Below are 21,449 nucleotides of genomic sequence, written 5' to 3' on the forward strand. Positions count from 1 at the left end.
TTTACCTTAAGAGGTGATAATATGCCAATGTGGCCCAAAACTTCAAAAATCATCTTAAAGGGTCTTAGATGTGGAAGTAATTTATACAATAACATTTATGTTAACCCTATAAACCAGCAGCTAAGTTAGACCCTACTCTGCTCTGACTTTTTTATTCCATGCTGTTGTTTAAATTGCTTGTGTTGTCACAAACATCTTCATAAAAGACAGAAAACGAAGTTACATCTATTCAGTAATACTTAAAGGTTTCACTGTTTTCGTGGCTTTCTGGGATTTTTAGTTCACTTATAGCTTATCTTACACATAAATAACAGTGTTAACCTGTTTTCTGAGCAAAAAATTAATTCTTTGCTTTTCAACTTTTACGACAGAAAAGGAAGTGATGCGCCTCATTGCTGCAGACCATACTCTCTTCCCATTGGCTCACAGACTGTAAAGTCCCTTCTCAAATGTATTGTTGGATTCAAGGAGGGAAAATAATATTGTAGAAGGTTTTCAGAACTTAGTCTGCTTTAGTTTGTCGATGTGGTAGCAAAGCTTCAAGGCCGGGCCCAGCTTCAGTCCGAGGTACTTCATGATCATGTCGCTTTTTAGGAGTAACAAAGCGTTTCCATCGATCTCCTGACAGAAGCAGAAAGAAGAAGTCGGTGTGATCAGTAAGGAAAAGGCATCCAGATGAGGTGATTCCAACATCATTGGACACTAACTTACATGTTTCCTAAAGACGTCTGCATGGGGGCCGAGAGCCTGGGGGTCGGCGTCCCTGATGAACCAGACTACATCCTCCACAGACCAGGTGGCTGGGTCTTTATTGGGTGGAGCCTTGGACTCCTGAGACTCTGGAGCTGCATTATAACCTCCTGAAAGAAGAAAGGAAAGCTTTACTCAAACCTCAGAGAAAAAAAACATCAAAACAATCTTTACTTTGTTTCTCACCTGTCCTGTTGCTCTCTGGGAACGTGTTTGGACTGGTAGACGACTGCCTGCACATGCTCATGGAGGCCGAGCCGTTGGAGAACTGCTGTGATGAGCGAAACCCGTAGGAGGTCTTTGGCGAGTATGATGAGCTTATAGAGCTGAACGCAGAATCGCCAGGATCCACGGAGTAGCGTTTGCCGTCCGACTGGTCTAAATGGTAGTCCTCAGCCATAGATGTTTCGGCTAAAGACGAGATTAGAGTCACTTCTCATACTTTACTTACTACCACACTGTGAAAATACTCTGTTACAAGTAAAGAAAATCCTGCTTTTAAGGTGTACAGTATGAAAAGTAAGGATTAGTGCCTAATGCAGAAAAATATTTAAGATAATTTAGAATAAAGAACACAAACAAAAAACTCTAAATTATTAAAAAATAAATAAATAAAAAAAGAAAAAACTTAAAATTATTTAGAAAACACCCAAAATTTCAAAATAGGATAAAAACACCAAAAAATGCCTAAAGAGAAAACAAAAAATGCCCAAAAAACTCAAGATCTTTTTTTTTTTTTTTTTTTGAGAAAAAAAGAACACCTAGACCTAAAAAATTACATAACTGGGAAAAAAACACTCCCAAACTCAAAATAATTTCAGAAAAAATTAAAAAAAATCAACATCCAAATAACCAAAATTATATGATTTTGTCTCTAGAAAGAAACACCCAAAACTTCAAAATTTAAAGAAAAATAGTTGGCAATTCATTTTCTGTCAGTTCATGGATTAATCAACCAATCTTTGCAGTTGTACTTGTATAAACTTTTTGGTCACTTAATTTATAACAAAACATCATATTTTATAAACCCTTCTTATGTTTTTTTTATGCAAAAATCTTAATTAGTATAGTAACTAAAGCTTTCAGATAAATGTAGTGGCGAATTCATACTTAAGTACGATACTTGAGTAAATGTACTTAGTTACATTCCACCACTGGTCACATTTAGCTCCAAGAATGTCTTTATCTGATCACAGCAGCTTTTGTTTAACAGATTTTGAAGTACCATCTGACTGGTAGGAGCCACCACTGTGCTGGGTAATGGGCTGATCGCTGAAGAGGTTTTCACAGTGCAAACTGCGGCAGAGCTTCTTCAGGAAACGGAGCACATAGTCGATGCTGTTCACCACGGGGAGGCTGAGGAGGTGCTGCTTCCCATCAAACGTGGCTGGAGGAGCAAAACAGTGGAACAACATCAGATACACTAACAAGGTCATTATTAAACCATTCCTAATGTTTTCTGCACAGTGCCACCTCAGGTAAAGTGGTGAAAAAAGAACAAAGAGAAAGCAACACCTGAGGGAGGTCTTTGTACAACACCTGATATTTTTTCTCCCCCGTAGCCTTGTGTGAGGAGAGTGAACACTGTTTTCTGCTGGAAGGCGCTGTCGATGCAGCCCTGGACGGCCTGCTGCAGAACCACAGAAGGTCTGTCGGGTCCGAAGTGATCGGGGAGCTGCTGGATCTTCTTCCTGTCCAGGTTAGGGCCCGTATTGGCCTGTTTATTGATGTAGATACACACTGATGCAGGGAAAACACAGGTGGAGACAGTTTGGGGTGGAAAAAGGGACAGAGAAGGGACACCTAAATTATCTGAACCCTTTGAAACCGAGATTGACAAAAGTTTTCTTGTGCTGTGTTCAGACACCTTTCACAAGCTATTTAACCCTTTGATCCCTGAACAAACTGGTTTGATTTCTTTCAAAAACATGGTGATGAAGGCAATGACCAACCTGGTAAAAAATTGCAAGTTGTTAGTAAAAAGTAACAGGAAAATTACCTGAAAATTAGTCTGAAGAAAGGGAGAGGAATGTATATATATATATGTATTATTATTTAAAAAAAAATAAACTAGGAACTAAGGGAAAAATGTCTAGAAAACTATATTTTTCAATTATATATGTAAAATGATGTTCTAAAAAAATATAAAAATGGATTTTATAATTATCAGCACTTTCAGTCATTATCTTTTTCTTTTTTCTTTCCAGGTAATTTTCTTGTAACTTTTTTACCAATTTCTTGCAAATTTTTGGGCATTTCTTGTTAAGTTGCTCATTGCCACGTGTTTTTGGAGGAAAGCAAACCAATGTGCTCATGTTTCAAAGGGTTAAAGATCTTTAAGCGTCTTTTAAGCAAATTGTGACTCGAGTGTAAAGACAAGAAGGTCATTAAAGGTCCAGTGTGTGGGATTTAGCTGGCCACTCGTGTTGTCAGACGTTCCAAGACGGCATGTTCATATATGCATGTTACATGCATTGTGTCTTTTCAAAATACACTTAGTTTTTCACAGAAAATGTACCATTTCTGCTCGTCAGATGCGTCTTCATCAAAATAAACTTATGAATATCTCCTTGTGCAACAAAAGCATGTAGCTGGGTCATCATAGTTTGGCTCAACATTTGTACAGAAACTGAACAGTGAGCTCCCAGGTTAAGTCTTGGGTTTGTTGGACCAATTTACCTCCTTTCCTTACGCCCTGTAGGGACTTTCCAGTTCCTTATAATATGTCGTTACCGGCATTTTAAAATTCACGCAGTCCAGCAGTGTTACAAGCTAACCAGAGAGCACCTCTGCTATTAACTCAACACGTCAGTCTTCATTCATTTTTTGAAAAAAATTTAACCTCAGTTCGATGTAGGAATCCAACGTCTTCCTGATGACAAATTGTGTTAGTAGCCCAGGGAAATTTCAGTAAGATATGAACTAGAAATGGTAAACTACTGTTAAGATTAAGTTTAATAAAATACTGTTATAAAGGTAAAGTAAAGTATAAAGTTAAATAAAGTACCGTTATAGCACATTAAAATAAAGTATTGTTATGATAATATAAATCAAAGCGGAACCCATGGTGCTTTAATTTTGAAGCACCGGACTCGTCTCAGGCCGTAAGCATTGATGTTTTTGCTGCTTTTTGTTTGTGTGTGTTTGCGAGAGGCAGGTAGTCCTACGAGAGAGAGGGAAAACCGAAATGCCGAAGCAAGTCTCCTGCCAGTCACTGAAAAATGAGATAATTTTTACTGTTCGCAATAAAGGTATTTTAAACATCCCACGTGGAACAAGCTGTTATACACTGAGCATATTCATATTTTCATCCACCCCTATTTCTGAGTCTGACTTTTCGTACCCAAACCACGTCCTAACGACAGAAGTGGCTCTTCTTTCATGTGCGAGCTCCTCCTCCTTTTTTAGTAGGTCGGTCGGTGCCAGCGTCTCGAGCTGAATCCCGATGTTCAGTATCGTTTTCCAGCTCCTCCATGTTTGTTTATTTTGGTGCCGTGCATTGTGTAGACGCCTCCTCGGCCGCGCGGAAGGACGCAAAGCATTATAAGATGACATAAATTAAATAAACGATATAGCGGCATATGAAACAACAGATTTTTTATATATTTTGTCATACTGAACAGCCCTACTCACCAGTAGATGGCACTAAATCCTACACACTGGACCTTTAATTCTTCTTACATTGGGTTTGGAGTGTTTTTTGTCTTACCTGTGAGCACCTGGGGCGTGGCAGAGTGGGGGATGGTGGCGGCATCCTGAGGAATGGAGCTCATGTCGGGCTCAGGGGTGCTGCTGGGTGGAGAAATAGCCAGCGGCGTCATCACCATCCTTGGTTTGAGCTGCAGAGGAAGAAGTTTTCATGTGTTTTTTTTTCCACACATAATTTATTAACTAAGTCCTGTAGATAGGGAGACGGCGGAAGAATCATGCTACCACATTTGTATAAAACTGCAGTTTTTATGCTCCAAATGATGCTTGTACTTATGCATGAAAACAGACATGTTTACAATTATGAGGTGAAAAAAATTTCCAGAAACATTTGAACAAAGCCTCACACACGTTAAGTCTCTCTCTGTTACACTGGGGTCCCACAAAATCTGAAGGGCATGGAGCCGGTGTGTCTGCCTTTCTATGTACACATGCATTTTTAAACACACTGCATCCACACAGCTCATCCCCCTCACTTTCCCCCTCATGTGGCTGACCTTGAAGCCCGGCTTTCTCCCTCTCTTCTTTGGCACTTTGAGTGGAGGGAGCGACTCGGGGTAACGGTTTGGAAAATCCATCTTGGCGACATTGCGGAGCGGGGGTCTCCCTCTCTTCCTGCCCGGTATCTTCCCCGACTGGCTGGGGATGAAGGAGGGAGCCACTGCAGCTGATTGCATTTCACTGTTGTTGCCGTCTGATTTCTGTGCCGTTGCTGCAGGTACACTCATTTGGAGCTGCAGACAAAGGGAAACAAGCACTGAGCTCGAGCTCGCAAAGAAGCACTTTACTTGCGCGTTAATCCCCCTTGGCAGCTACATATCAGAGAGCATCATTTCAGAGCAAGGAGGCAGAAAGGTGAACAACATCCAAATACTGCAGCTGAGCAATGCGGTGAGAGGAGAGCACCAAAAATAAGCAACACACAAGGCAGCCATGCATGAGCTGTGGAGGAAACAGCACCTCCATCCTGCGCTGATAACACACTAATAAACCTACGAGATGCACAGAGGAGGGGGGTGTCTATTACCTGCTGTCTTCTATTGTGAAAACCCCAAGAGCCAAGCCCCTTTTGTCTTAAATCCCAGGAGCCTAAAGGTGACTTTAAAGCTAAATCCCTAACAATGAAGGGAAAGCCATCTTGCTCTTGCTGTGTGTGGCTTTTTCCTCGTCCCCTTTTTTGGTTAACACACTGCTGCTGCTGCTGCTGCTCGGCACACAGGCTGCAGACATCTCATTAGACTAATGCATTCAGCAGTGGCAGAGGGAGGGGGAAATTGACTTCACCATGGATACCCGGCTATGAATTACCATTACGATGACAGCTTCTACCCTAATCTTTAAAAAAAAAAGGTATTAGCAGCAACAAAAACAAAAAATGTGGCACGTCTTGCATGCAGCAGGAATAAACAATTCCTCCAAAATGTCTCTTATTTTTAAATAATAATAAAAAAAGATACAGTATGCCAAATAGGACACAGTATGTAAACAAGCATGCACTCACCATCCAAAACAGATGTGGAGTGTCCCTACGCTCCTCGCTGTGTTTCCTATATTTTGTCCTGAGCACGGATCTCAAAGCAGCAGCTTCCACTGTAATACTGTAAATATATGTGTGTGTATGTGTGTGTGTGTGTGTGTGTGTGCGTACAACAGACAGACAGACACAGGGAGAGAGAGTGACAGTGTGTGTGTGCATTAAAGAGAGACAGAGCGAGAGAGAGGGTGAGAGAGGGAGAAGGGCTCCTCTGTTGTCATGGCAACAAGCCTGTAAGCCCCTGTAACACCCTGTCGGTCGTCTGCCATGTTTTTTTGTCTGCTCAGAGCTGTGGAGGTATAATTAGACCGAGGACAGAGTTTCTGCTGTTTTTAATTTTAATGAGGAGATTCATCTGAAAGTGTGGATGTTATTTTCTTTTATTTCTGCAGCAGGATTCCAGCTGCCAAATATCATGTTGTATTTTATAATGTATAGTTTTAAAGGAATTATAGATATTTAGAGATTCAATTACTCAGAAATTAAAAGAGAATTAATTTGCAACTATTTTGATTTCATTTTTTAAGCATAAATGTCAAATATGAGCTTCCAAAATGTGAGGATTTGGTGCTTTTTTTAATTCACACATGACAATAAACTAAATGAATATTATAATGCATTTGAGGACATACACCTTAAGCAATTTCCTGAGGATTAATCGATAATGAAAATATATTGCAGCTCTGTAGATACGTTATTCAAAGTAAAGTTATTATATATTATAGAAAAAAACAATATTGGAGCTTAAACAGTTAGGTAATTAAGTCATTTTTTAAGCAAAATTCCTAAATATTTCCTCCTTAAATGCGAAGATTTTATTATTTTTTTGTCATATATGATAGTAAACTGAATATATTTGGATTTTAGACTGATGCTTGAACAAAACAACACATTTGAGGACATGAACTTTGTGCTATTTTCCGAGGATTAATCAAGACAATAATCTGCAGATTAATCGATTATGAAAACATATAATCAGTTGCAGCTCTGTAGATACATTATTCAAACTATACTTATTATATAAAATAGAAAAAATAAATATTGGATCTCAAGTTAGTTAGTTAATCAATTCATTATTTTAATTAACATTAATTAGCAGAAACGTTTAAGGAGACTGCAAACCTAGTTGTGTTGTCAAAAATATAAATTTTTACTGCATTTATTCTGCTGTTCTCTGCTGATAATCAAGAAAAAACAAGCCTGTATTATTAGGTTCTAGCCTTGTTTGACAACACTAAAGCCCTAAATATTTTATTTAAGCTGCCGTTATCTAACATTACAGCAAATAACAATATAAGAGCTAAAATAGTTAAATGATTAATTTTAATTTTCAAATGACACAACGTTCAACGGTATCAACATATAGCTAATTTTTAAGCAGATGCCAAATATTTGCTTCTCATATGTGACAATGCTTTTTTTAATCATTATTTTAATTGACAAAAATTCATCTGCAATGTTTAAGTTATTCTTCAAGCAAAAATGACAAACTATTTTCTGGTTTCAGCCTCTAAAAAATGATAGTATGTTACTTTTCTTTGTTTTATATAACTGTAAATAAAATATTTCTATATTTTAGACAGCTGGTTAAGGAAAACAGCAAAAATGCAGACATTACTTTGGCTATTTTCTGACATTTTATAGATTAAAATAATGGCCAGATAATTAGTAATAACAATTAACTTCAGCTGCAGCCCTAAATGATATATAAAATTAAAATCATAATCAGAATATTGCTTATCTATTACTGAATATATGTTCTGAATATTTTCATCACTGCTTTTTTCAAAGGATTTCAGATATTCTTGTGTTGGTGAGTGGGAGGGACTCGGCAGTAAACATTGTATTTCCATTTCAGGGATTTGCATAATGTGCAGTTTCTCTGCAATCCCTGTTTCTGCCACATGAAACACAAAAGGTCACTTTAGGTTATATGTTCTAAATTTAGCCTAAATGAACACCATGGGACATCGATTTTCCTCTTGTTGCTTTTCGGTATTTCAGTTGATGCCTCTACAGTACTCGGTACAGTCATACTTATATATCATAACAAATCAGGCGTAGTGTGTGTGTGACAGCAGCTGATAATTTTTATTTTAATCAATGAATGCATAATTTGCATTTCATGTAACATTTTTGTGTTGGAGCTTATTAGGAAACAATAAAAAAATGCCTGAAAAACAGAAAATCCTGACATTTAAGAAGATAGAACCAGAGAATAGTTGCCATGTTTGATCGATATTTACAAAAACAAAACAGCAAAAAGACATATATATGTCCTTTGTTTTTTCTTTTTTCTTTTTTATGACTTTTAAGTCATGGTATATGTTTAAGTTGCTATGTCGTGTGTGTGTGTGTGTGTGTGTGTGTGTGTGTGTGTGTGTGGGTTTGTGTGGAAGAAATTCTTTGTTGGTTTTAGTTTAGTTTTAGTTTCACTAAAAAGAAAAAAAAACCTGGACAAGAAGCCCCACACAATTAAAAAAAAAAAACAGAAAAATTAAACACATACATATACACACACACACACACACACACACACACACACACACAAATATATATATAATGTACAGATAAACAGGAATATATTATAGTAACATAACAGTTTAAAATAAATATATAAAATAAAAATATAAATAAGATAAAATAACTATTTAACTATTTAATTAACATGTTACCAAAATGAAGAACAGCTTTGTTGTTGACATTTTTTTAAATAAAATTGATAATAAATTCTTTGAACTATGATATAAAATAAAAAAATACCTCTAATATTAAATATTACGGTAATACGTGTGATATTATGGTACATTTTATTATAAGAAATAATGTTAAAATAAGAAGGTTCTTGACTGAATGAAACTCCGCCCCCTGCTGGCACACACAGACACGCTCCTGTTTGTTTGTATGTTTGTTAATAAAGTTTTTTGAAAGCAACATGGCGGCGTGCATACCGCTGTGTGTGAAGATGTCACCCTCAGCTCTGCGGGCTTCAGGTGTCTGTTGACGGAACAATATTCATCCAGAAAGCTGCTAAAATCTCTGACAGACGTCTGCAGACGAGGTGAGGCGCGTTTTTGGTGAGTCGTGTCGATGGTGAAGGAGTTTAAAGTTTATCCGTTTGTTCAAAGCTAATACTAAAAAAAAAAAACAACAACACTTCTGCTTTTAATTCACGTGTTTATCTGTAGTTTTTACACTCTCTAAAGTTAACCTGACTCTACTATAAATATCTGACTTTATTTACAAACTTATCTTTTTTATTTTCACTGTTTTTATCAGCCCTTAAACTATCTGTCTCTTCCAACCTTTGGTCTTTCACGTTGTCTCACCACTGATGTAAAATGTAAACAAAAGACGCTAAAAGGAGCGAAATCTGTGTCAAAATGTCCCTCAAGGTTACTCGGTGAAAGCCCAGCCGGAGGTGGAGGAGAGCGGCGTGAGCTCGGCCGGGTTCAGCGGGCCTCTGGATCACTACAGCGGGCTGATCCGGGACGGGACGCTGCGGGGGGACGAGCACCAGAAAGCGGTGCTGCAGACTCTGGACCAGCTGCACAAAAAACCTGCGAGGATACAGCAACACCCCGACATCCTTCTTATCCAAGGTACACAGATAAACCACTTTAAATTAATGTATAAAAACGATATTTTCACGAGGTGCAGGGGTGAAGATGGGGTTTGACAGTCACCAGGTGTTTACAGGGGTTTTGTCTGTTTATTTGGTTTATTTTATGTTTATTTTTTTCCTAGTCTGTCTTTTTCTGCTAATAAATAATAATAATAAATCGCAGATATTTGATTTTGAGTATGTAGGTGTATATATTTAATTAATTACTGTATAGGTTGAAATGAATAAGGAAGCTGGTTAATTAAAACTCAATAATTATGGAAAAGGGGTTGGATTAAGTATTTTTTTTTTTTACTTCTCACTCCTTTTCGAGTAATGTTTTTCATTGTCTTTTACTTTTTTTCTCATCTGTCTGCTTTTATATAGATTTTTTTTTTATTTTGATTTTTACCATTACATCTGAAATTTAACTCACTCACATTCTCAGAGACAGAAAACAAAACATCTACAACAAAACAAAAAACACATCCATCCTAAAATAATCTTGCATCGCTCTTGACTGTCACCTCACCCCAAATCTAAAGCTAAAGGAAAAACAGTTAGATTTTGAGATTAAAGGCATAGTATTATGAAAATAGTGTAGTTTTGAGAATAAAGTCATAATATTATGTTTTTAAAAATTGGTAATATTATGAGAATAAACTCATAATTTTACGGGAATGAAGTTGTAGTTTTACCATCAACAGGAAATGTCATGTTGACTGTGTGTGGCACGACATGGCACCGGGGACAGTGGTTTCCAAGGAGACCACCTGTGCTCCTGATTTATGGTTTGCTGGCAATATGTTCATTTCCATAATACAATATCCCCTTTCTTGTAAAATTATGCCTTAATTCTCCTAAAATTATGACTTTCTTCTTGCAAAATTATAACTTTATTCTCATAAAATTCCGACTTTTTTTTCTTGTAAAACTAAAACTTTTTTCTCTCAAAATTTTAACTTTATTACCAAAGTCTTAAAAAAAACATTTTTTCCCTCAGTGTGGCCCTAAAACTCAGTTTTAACTGTTTCTGAAGGCAAGCTCAGCATGATGAGGCTGAGATTTTTTGGTTATTTTTAGTCAGAAAATCAGAAAACCCAATTCCTGTTCAGTATTACTCCACAAGTTTTAGATCCTTGGGCATTCCTAGAAATTGTGAATGCATGTCCCAATATCCTTTCTAAACAATTACTTAAATGGATTAATCATTTACAAAATTAGTTGGAAAATCAGTTGATAGCTCTTTGCAGCTGCAGCTGACAGCAGCTTTAATAAATGAGAGGATTTTGAATGTACACGTGTGTAATGCTGTGAGGCGGACACAGTACAAGTACTGCAAAATTAAATGTCAGATGAATTTAGTGCCGTCATTATTGAAGATGAAAGATGTGTGAGTCCAGAAATATGTTTGTGTTTGTGTTTTGTCTGTTTGGAGGAAATTTGAGGCTCCTGACTTTTATTTTTATGTGCAATCATTTTATAACACCAGAACTTGTTGATTTTCAGTTTTTCACCAAACCGAAGGCTCCAAAAGGTTACTACATCTACGGCGATGTTGGTAAGAGAGAAAAACCACAAACTGTCAACAAATGTACATTTAATTTCTCTGACATTTTGTTAAAAAGTTTTTCCTAAAAGCTCTGGGACTCTTGACTGTTTCAGGCACAGGAAAAACGATGGTGATGGACATGTTTTACTCATATGTTGAGACTGAAAAGAAAAAGAGGGTTCATTTCCACGGCTTCATGCTGGACGTGCATAAACGTGAGTATGCTTCATTTTTGGACGATGGTCTAAGTAATGATGTGACTGTTGATTTTCTTTGACTGTTCACAGCCACCAGGGGGCAAATCAGCCTTAAAGCTTTGTGTGAAGCCACAAATGAATAAGTTTAAGTTCAGTTAACAGTGAAGAGTCCTGCATCTAAAAGTCTCCCAGCTGCAAATGACACTTTTGGTGGAACGAGGAGGAAAACTACAAAAGCAGAAAATAGATTTCATTAATTTAATTGGTATCAAATTGACTTAAATGAATCTTTTAGAAGTCTTAAAAATGCTCAGACATGCAAGTAGGATTTTATGAATCTTTTTTTTCTGATGTTGTTTTGTAAAACCTCAAAATAATTTGTAACATCTCTTTCTGTTAAATAATTTAATAAATTAATTTTCGTCCAGAAGACAGGCCTAAAATGCCAGATATTTTTTTTGCCTCTGCTGGTAAACTAAAACTAAACTAAATACTTTTATGATGATGTTAATTGTCCCCCATGTGCTCCGTTTTAAAACTTATTTTTTCAGCATTTGATGTAGATAATCTAACTTTTTCACTGGACCAAAAAATTGTGTTTTTGTTACAATAAACATTTGGGCAAAATAAAATTGTCCTTGTTCAGTTTTAGTTATTAGAAAATTGTTCTTAATTCCAAGTGGCATTAAAAAAAAAGGCTTTAAACATCTTAAATTGAACTTGCTTTAAGCTGCAGGAACCCTGGTAACATTTTTATCGCTGTAAGCATCTGGCCACCTTTGTTTTAGTTCGTATGACGAGAAAATATCAACCCGCGGTCCTTAATGGTTTTATTTCTCTCCATTCTTGTTCAAAATGACATTTGTCATAAATAAAACTTAATTCAAGTCCAGCTAACATCCCGCCTCATTAACACTTAAGCTTATCTTTGTTTTGTTTTATTTATATTGAACCAGAATTAAGGTGACGAGTCGTTCAAAGAGAACAAGTTGTTTGGAAATCTTTCATCACAAGTTACATAAATCCACTGAATCTGCAGTTCTGTGCATCCACGTTAATATTTTTAGTGTCTGAGAATTAGAGGTCGGCTGATAATGTTTTTTCAGGGCCGATACGATGCTGATTATTAGTAGTTAATGAGACTGATAACCAATATTTGAAACCGATATGCATTCACAATAAAAATGAAAATATTTCTGCAAATATTTAGAAATCGGAATATAACAAACTCCAACACAAAACTTGGTTTAAATGGCTTTAGCAAATGTTTACTTAAAACTAAAACTTTCTACATCATAAACAACAAGTTTCCTGCAACTTTTTTAAATAAAGTCAAGTGAAAATTTAAATAAGAAATGAATAAATAAAGATAGTTCCCTAAGGTTTTACAGAGTAAAAGTTCCTCCCATGTTGACACTTTCTTTGTCACTTTTTAATTAAATAATTTTATCGGCGATCATTAAAATAAAATGGCAATACAGATAGCAGAAAAATGCCAAATATTGGCTCTAATAATCAGCCAGGCCGATGATCTGTCGACCCTGATTGAGAATGATTTTGTAATCCATCAGGCATCAGCAGTTCGGTGTATTTTACCAACAGCTTTAGTTGTACTTCATTTATCACTAACTGTCCGCTGCGCTCTCAGCATTTTTTTATCCAGTTTAAGCTTTTGTCTCAGCACTGGTGTGAAATGAACACTTCTCAATATGCTGTATTTAAAGTCTGTAGAACAACGCAGAGCTGTGTTTTTTTTAAAAGCACTTATATTTCCTGTTTTAACCACAACATTTCGGTTTTGCTGCATTTAAAGCTCTGCGTACGTGTTCTTTATATATAGGCGTGCTGCTGACAAAGCACTTTAAACTGGTCCAGTAAAAGTCTCCAGTGTTCTTTTTTTAACAACTTGTCAAAGACGTAACTATAAAAAATAATATATATCAAGTTTCTCTCACTCTTTGATATTGTGTCGAATTGATAAAAGTTAATTACACCACTTTAACTCATTCTAACTTTATATTTTATGAACAGTTACACCGCAAACTAAAGAGTAGAGATGTTATATTTATAAAAAAAAGTGGTGGTTTGTGTTTTCCAGTTTGTGTTTTCTTTAGCTTTGCAGTTTGGAGTATTTATGTGTATTCATGTGTATTTTTCCTCCAAAACCAAGACTGTTTCTTTTCCCTTTCTTTAGGGATCCACCGGCTGAAGCAGAGCATGCCAAAGAGGAAAGCAGGGAAAATGGCCAAATCTTACGACCCCATCGCTCCAGTTGCAGAGGAGATCAGTGAGGAGGCGTGTCTTCTCTGCTTTGACGAGTTTCAGGTAATTACCTCCGTACAGACACATTTAAAGGAGTCTGACATTATCTGTATAATTTTGTGTATTATTTAACCTAAACAGTGTTAATTCTTTCACTCATTTGCAGCGATGTTACGTGCCCGTTTCCAGGGTCAGGAAACAGGCTCGTAACATCGCTGCAGAGCCCACACACCCCGGACACAAACTGTTCAAACTCCTTCGTCTGGTAGGTGATTCGGATCACTGCACGCCAAAACATCCCGACATAGAAACAGTTTCTTCCCCCAGCCTGTCGCTCTGACGAACCCTTAACGGTCACAGAGCGTCAGAATAATCTGTATGACCCTTTGCACTGTTTTTAAATACCTCTTCTTGTAACTGTACTATTATGCACACGGACTTGTATATATTAGCTATAACTGTTTAATTAGGGCTTGCACAAATGTAAATTTAAAACCATATTTTTCTGTTTTTATTTTTATTTTTTATTTTCCTTTTATATTTAATGTTTAATTTCCTGTACATTGAGAGCTGAACTGAAGCGTGATTCTGATCCTGATTATTTCTGAAACACATCTCAGGTGACTGATATCGCTGACGCCATGATTCTCAAGCAGCTCTTCGAGAATCTGTTTCTGAACGGTGTCGTTGTCGTGGCCACTTCGAATCGTCCCCCTGAAGGTAAATGTCAACATATCCTGAACATTTTTTTCGTCTGCCCTGAGAAACGGTTCTTGCTGCTTGAGTTGATCACAGGTAATCTCAAAGTTTTACATTACATGCTGTAATGTTTGTTTTTCTTTTTTAGACAGTGTGTTGTTACCATTTTTCTGTGGTATCTCAGACTGAGTTAGTGCGCCTCAGATTCTTTTGGGTATCAACACAACTTTGTGTGGACTCAGAAAAGGGTGACAATAATACATACAATCAATGTCCAAAAGACAAAACTTACATTTCTTTATTTTTATTAAAACGCTGATGAGCCAGCATGTCAAGAGAAAAAAAAGAACAGTTGCACACACCATTGTCTGTGTGTGTCTTTTAATAACTTGGCAAACAATTCCCTTTGTTGTTTGTGTTGTTTGTCCCTTTGTTTGTTTTAGACAACATGATGACAACACTTGACAAACATAAGCACATTAGTCAAATTCTTGGTGAAGCACAATTATCTCTTATTTTATGCGCAATATTCTCATTTATTTATGATACGAGTGTAACACAAGCTTTTCACATCTGTGTTTTTGTAGGTTTGTGTGTATGCAGGTTTGAACTGGTGTGTGAGTTTTGAACTTAATTGCTTTTTATTTTTCTATCTGTCTATTTATCTTATACTTTTATTTTTATTCTATTTGAGCCCCACTCAGGTAGTGCAACTGAAAATTGTTTTATATATACGTGCACAATGACAATAGAGGTATTCTGATTCTAATAATTCACCACTTTATTTGTATAAATAGAAAAATATCCCACTTTTTTTCCTCAGATTTGTATAAAAACGGTCTGCAGAGAGTCAACTTTGTCCCGTTTATTGCTGTGCTGCAGGTAAGAAAGGACACTTTTTAAAAAGTAAAAAACTATAATCAAATATCTTCTTTTTTATTTTAAATGCACCTGTTGTTAATCGTTTGTCTCTCACATGCAGAAATATTGCCAAACTCTTCGCCTGGATTCTGGGATAGATTACCGCAAAAGGAACAGACCCTCTGCTGGAAAACTCTACTTCCTGTAAGAAATGAAACAGTCTGTCATTGTAAGCCAGATTTTCACCTCTTGTGTTCATGTTTTTTAATGTTTTTTCGTTACATTTACTGCAGCTCCAGTGAGCCGGATGTCGAGGCGACGCTAGACAAGATGTTTGACGAGCTGGCTTTTAAGCAGAATGACAGTAAGTGGACTTAAAAAGGAAATATGTGAAGTAATATGGGTATAATTTTAACTGTATTACTGCAGAAGTTACTATTATTCATGTCATACAAATAGTGTACATGTACTGTTTTTTTCCGCAGTTACACGACCAAGAATCCTGAATGTTCACAACAGGAAAGTCCGTCTGAACAAAGCGTGTGGGACCATCGCAGACTGCACGTTTCAGGAGCTTTGTGATCGGGTAAGTCTGTCAGTTCTGTATTTGTTTTATATCTGTCGTGTGCGACGCATATGATGACATAATTGTCGCAAAACTCTTTAGATGCATCAGACTTCTACTCTTGGATTGTTCAGTCTTTAAATGGATGTACATTTTTATTTTAATGTTAATTTTGTAACATTTCTTTGCTTGTTTTTGAAGTCTCTATCACAAAAATCTGATTATTTCTCACTTTGCTGTTAATGTGCAATTGTGTAAAACTGTCTGCTGTTACGGTTTTGTTAATTGTCCGTCTAAAACAAAGTTGGGTTTCAACATTAGCAAGTGTTCATAATGAGCAGATATTTGACAGCAGTCTTTGCTCTCTTGGTTTTTCAATGAAATTGTGATTGCTGGTAACAGTTAAAAATGTGTCAGTTTTACAGTTTACATACACAATCCAATCTGTAATGACCTCATACATTTACAGAGTGCCTCCCTAAAGTGTCACGGATGATTCTGCATGTCAAGAGAAAAAAATCAAACATTTCTACACATAATTTTTCCTGTTTTTTCCTGGAACACCAAGTTGGATATTCTGTATACCGATGATACAATCCAGCCATAACGCCCTAAAAAAAAGCCGTTTTAAACTCAGATGTTGCTTTAAAAAGTCTCTCCACAGTAGCCTTCAGAGTCAAAAATTCACTTCTTCGGTTTCTTGTAGACTAAAATGCCTGATTTCACAGCAGTTTTTCTAAAAAAAAAAAAAAAGAAGTGTTATGCCTTTTGCAATGTTGCAATTTTTGTTAAAGCACTACACTAACTTTACCCCAAACTATGCGTATTAAATCAAACTCTTCTTCTTTCAGCATGTGCAATGCATCTGTGCAGTTGTGATGATTTGTCCGTCTGTTGTGCACACGTTTCACTCATTCTACGGGTGTGTTTTGTGTTAGAAAAGCTTTCGTCGGTCTATGACATTTGTGATCCACCGAAACATTGCACAGGTACAAAACAGTCTACCTCCACTTCCATGAAGAATATCAGGGAACTGCCCTTCACTGTCTTTAGTAGATGCTTTTTGGCCAAGAGGGCAGCTTAAAACAAGATTTCAACAATAAATACAGACAGACAAATACAACTATCTCACAATACAAAGAGCGAGCACCATCTCCAGTTAAAGTGCAATCATCAAATTTCAGTTATCATTGGAGTAGCATTCACATTGACCAATAGTGACCTTTTAAAAGTGACCTAAATTCCCCCATAGCGATCATCTCAGGCGGTTTCAAGTCAAACACAAATCTAAAAGCTTTTTTGTCAAGATCTGTGTGAACCATTTGTGTCACACATGACTGTACGTCCACAACCAGAAACAAAGAAGTGAGTATGACGATGTTATGCGTGGGTGGGTGGGGGGTTATGTTTGGTGAAACTTACAGGAAACTATGAAGATTGGTGAAATTTACAGGGAAGTTGCTATGATCTGAACAATTCAGAATTCACAGGAAATGGTTGAATCTGTGTTCATTGTTGCAACAGTTTTGCAAAATCTTAACATCCTTGAGGTGCTCAAATGTGCTTGTTGGTGTGCTTAAAAGATGCTATATTACGATAATGTTGAATGAAATATGAAAAATTTCACCGCTAGACTCAAAAAGAAAATCCGGATGTACAGTTTTTCATTTTATACATCTTTCCCTGTATTTCAGCCTAGTGTTATTTTAAAAGTTGGGAACTCAAACATTACTTAAAACAAAGTTCCTGGTTGCGTTATGGATTTTTAAATAACCCAGCTGGCTCTGCAGGGGCTTAAGTGATCCACAGAAATGGACAAATAAAGTCATAAAGCTGCGGGTTTCTGTGAAACTAGCATTTTCAGTCAAAATGTGGTTTTATTCCAACCCTGGAAATGCAAATTGCACAGTAACTTAAATCAGTGTCGTGCTCTATCCAAGGACACAGAAGCGTGTTTTCGAGGCCATATTATTGTGACATCCAGTGTGTGCATGAAAATGTTTCAGCCTCTTGGGGCCAGTGACTACCTGGAGATATCCAGGCTGTTTGACACCGTCTTTATTCGCCACATTCCTCTGCTGACGCTGAACAAGAAAACTCAAGCCAGGCGGCTCATAACGCTCGTGGACGCCCTCTACGACCACAAGGTACACTGCCGCACGCTTGACTTTCACCAAAACACCAAACTTCAGCTCTTATTTTAATTTTTTTTAATGATAATGTCATCTTATGTTTCAGGTGCGGGTGGTGATTCTCGCAGATCATCCACTGGAAGATATTTTTGTGCACAGTGATGATCACGGTCATGACGAGAGCCACATCCTGATGGACGATCTGGGGCTGAAGAGGGTGAGAGCTCCGACTCTGTTTCCACAGCTAAACCGGTTTTTCATGTTGGATGTGGGCTTCCAGTCGTAAAGTAGATGATTAAATGGGCTGAGACTGTCGGCTGGCAGTGAATGACGCTTAAACACACAGCGGAAAGTTGAATTGAATTCACTGACAAATTATCTTAACCAGTACGTCTGTAGCTGAGTCATAGTTTCTTAATAATAAAGTGCATGCCTCAGATAAGACTGCTCAAGCCTCTAAACAGGGTTCCCACAGATCCTTAAAGTCTCCAAAAATGCGTTGAATTAATTCATCTAAAAATAAGGCCTTAATTGATATTAAATTTAAATTAATCTTTCAAAAGTCTTAAAAATACTCAGACATGGGCAGTAGGATTTTATGAATCGGCTTTTTTCTGACGATGCATCGTAAAATCTCAAAATAATCGTTAACATCTATTTTTTTTTGTTAAATAATTTAATAAATTCCTTTTCTTAAACCGGCCATGATGGGAATCCAAGAGGTGGAATCTCACACGCAAACTGAGAGACACAACATAATTTAAAATACTGTCCAGAAATGCCAGATATTCCTCGCTTCTGTTTGTAAACTAAATAAAATGTACAAATGTAAATGAAACGTTAGAAAAACAACCATAAAACACATAAAATATATTGTTACGTCAAAACCTGAGTGCAACGAGGGAAAGATCTTTTAAACATGTGAAGACTGAAGATTAAAAGACGTTTAAATAGAAGATTTTAAAATGTAAAGATAAATCATAAAGGTTGGTGTAATAACTGCAGCACAAAGTGATCTTTCTGTTGAATTTTTACTAATGAACTAGTGAAACCATTTGATTTAGGCCTTAATCTGAAGAATTGCACATTCCCATAAAGAAGATTTTATCAAACTATTTCATCTTTGTGGTTTAACAGGATGAAGCCAGCAGTCTGTCCATCTTCAGCGGGGAGGAGGAAATGTTTGCCTTCCAGAGGACAGTGTCTCGCCTCACAGAGATGCAGACAGAGGAATATTGGTTAGAGGGGGACAGGAGCATGAAATCACAGGTGTAACATTTTTTGCAAAGTGGATCATGTTGCACAACTTCTTCCAAACTCCACAAACTGTCCTTCTCTCTGCCAAAAAACGGCCCAGTATGAACACTAACTCCCACTCTTCTCATCCTGCACAAACCCAGTGGGACTGCTCCTCAGTGTGTGTGTGCAAATGCTGTACAGAGAGTATTTATTGAAATCTTAAGGCCTTTTATGACTTTATTGTGACATTGCACTTTACATATCATTTTTAAGATAAACTTAAGGGTGTCATATTGCTTTTAACTCTGCATCACATAGTGGTCCAACAGTATATTATAAATCTGTGGGAACGAGCTGGACGAAAAAGATTCCCAAATGACTTTTATGAAGATTTAAGGGACATTTTAATCTTAGTTCTTTGAAAATATAATGATTTATATATGATCATAATGCAAAGCTTAATACAGTGGCAGCAAATTGATTTGGGGGATTTAAAGCTGTGTGTTTATTTCTGATGATTTATGTGGCTGGTGCTGGTGAAATGTTTGTCTCAGGACATTTCACAGATGCACTGAACAACATTTGACTCCGTTAAGTCAGTATTTAAAAAAAGAAGGAATACATGCACTACAGAAAGTGTTTTCTTAGTTTTCATATTACATATTACAGTTAAATATTTTATGTATCTGTCTTCATAAACAAAACAAACAACGGTTCAAGTGTTTGCCTTTTTGCAATAATCTTTTCTTTATTTAAACACTACGTCATACTCACAGCCTCATAAAAAACAGACACAGTGTGGGAAGTGAAAGTGAGAAAAACCCTCAGTTTATCTCCTGTTCAAACAAAAAAAGTGTTATTGGGACTAACAGGCAGTTGGTGTTTATTTAATTCAGCAAAAACTAAATCATAAGATCTTTTTAAAGCTGTTTCGTGCTGGAAAATTTAACCACCTTCAACTGTGAATTAAATTAATTCAAATCATTTTTTTAACTTTTCTATGTGATGTAGTTTGGTCTAGTCAGTTTTATTTATTCAGTCCAAAAATTAAACGTAGTTATCTGAAGGAATGAGAGTCAGAAATACTTCATTGATCTCAGGGGGGAAGTTGCGGTCCGTTACAGTCGCTCTGATGCCAGCACAGAGAATTATAGTAACAACACAAGTATAAAAGAATATGAATTGAAATACAGGAAAAAGCAAATAATTGGCACAGTATGTAAATATTTAAGTATTTAAAAAGCATGTAAATATGCTCAGTATGTAAGTGTGTAAACATACTTGTAAAATATCAAAATAGACAGCTCTAATCCGTGAAATTTAAATTATAATAAGGGTAATGTGCTGAGTGTGTAAATATAAAACCATAAAACTGTGCCTTATGTTACAATGCAATGTATAAAACTAGTATGTAAGGTAAAACAATAAGAACATAAATATGTGTGCAAAGCTACAGAAGAAACACTTAACTCCCCTAAAGTGACAATTTTCTCACCGTGCGTTAATGTTGAATTTGAGAAGAAACTTAATTTTTCTCATAGCCTCCGCGGTAAACGAAGAATCCAAAAAATTGAGAAAATTTATAATGAATACTAGTCTGTGTTTAATATATATAGCATAATATGTAATGTATATAATAATAAGAATATATAGCAAAATTTTATCAAAACAGTCATTTATAAACTGTCACATAATTTGTGCGGTATATTTCAAGTCTCATTTATCCAGTTGTAAGCTCAGTACTAAAACATGCAGCCCTTTTAGACAGGGAATTGAACTAAAAGTGAAACATATGTATGCTGGTCTTTAAAGCCAGACTCCACTGAAAAAAACACACGTTTTACTTTGTTTAACAGTGGAGCTGCTGGTCTGCTGTTGTCTCGATCAGTTGTTCATTTGTGTTTTTGTGTGAATTTGGGGAATCTAAACTTATCCATTAAACCATTGAATTAACTCAATAACACAAACTAACTAAGTGTTGGAGGCAGCAGCAGATCAGCAGCTGTCGTGTCCTGTGAAGTTAGAATTAGAGTTTCTGTCAGTGGAGTCTGGTTTTCTGCTCAGTTTCCTGTCTGAACATACGGCTGGATAAACGAGACTTGGACTGCACGAGCTGTGTGACAGTTTGTAAACAGATGCTTTGATAGAGTTCTGCTGTTGTTTAACACAGACTCCTTTTTCTTAATTTCATCTAGGATTTCCTCTGTTTTTAGATTCTTCAATCACCATGTGAGAAAAACAATGTTTTCTTCAAGTAGTCAACATAACACTGGGTGAGTAATTAATAAACGAATGATCCCTTTGAGCGATAAAGTATGTACATAATTTGCAGTTTACAATAGTTGC

General features: G+C 36.5%; 2 protein-coding genes across 3 annotated transcripts; one reads left to right on the forward strand and one right to left on the reverse strand.

Annotated features, from left to right (window-relative positions):
- On the reverse strand, positions 1–6,095 carry LOC121953775 (sex comb on midleg-like protein 4). Of its 2 annotated transcripts, none has more exons than XM_042500992.1 (8): positions 5,960–6,095; positions 4,956–5,192; positions 4,460–4,589; positions 2,290–2,490; positions 1,976–2,137; positions 937–1,161; positions 712–860; positions 1–621 (listed from the first exon to the last, which is right to left on the reverse strand). In XM_042500992.1, exons 1-8 carry the CDS (start codon positions 5,960–5,962, stop codon positions 496–498), a joined length of 1,233 nt encoding a protein of 410 aa, XP_042356926.1. In that variant the 5' UTR covers positions 5,963–6,095; the 3' UTR covers positions 1–495. The 2 variants fall into 2 exon arrangements, with proteins under 2 accessions (XP_042356926.1, XP_042356927.1); XM_042500993.1 differs by lacking the exon at positions 5,960–6,095 and adding an exon at positions 5,486–5,686.
- Positions 6,096–8,927: 2,832 nt separating this feature from the next.
- Positions 8,928–19,959, forward strand: afg1la (AFG1 like ATPase a). Its single transcript, XM_042500693.1, is given in 15 exon segments — positions 8,928–8,973; positions 8,976–9,053; positions 9,388–9,551; positions 9,553–9,594; positions 11,106–11,157; positions 11,262–11,363; positions 13,540–13,670; positions 14,228–14,327; positions 15,130–15,188; positions 15,289–15,371; positions 15,461–15,531; positions 15,653–15,753; positions 17,739–17,879; positions 17,971–18,081; positions 19,002–19,959. Coding segments are annotated over 15 exon segments (1,419 nt in total). The 3' UTR covers positions 19,140–19,959.
- The last annotated feature ends 1,490 nt before the right edge of the window (positions 19,960–21,449 follow it).

This window comes from Plectropomus leopardus, chromosome 14 (assembly GCF_008729295.1).
Source record: "Plectropomus leopardus isolate mb chromosome 14, YSFRI_Pleo_2.0, whole genome shotgun sequence".
Lineage (NCBI taxonomy): Eukaryota > Metazoa > Chordata > Actinopteri > Perciformes > Serranidae > Plectropomus > Plectropomus leopardus.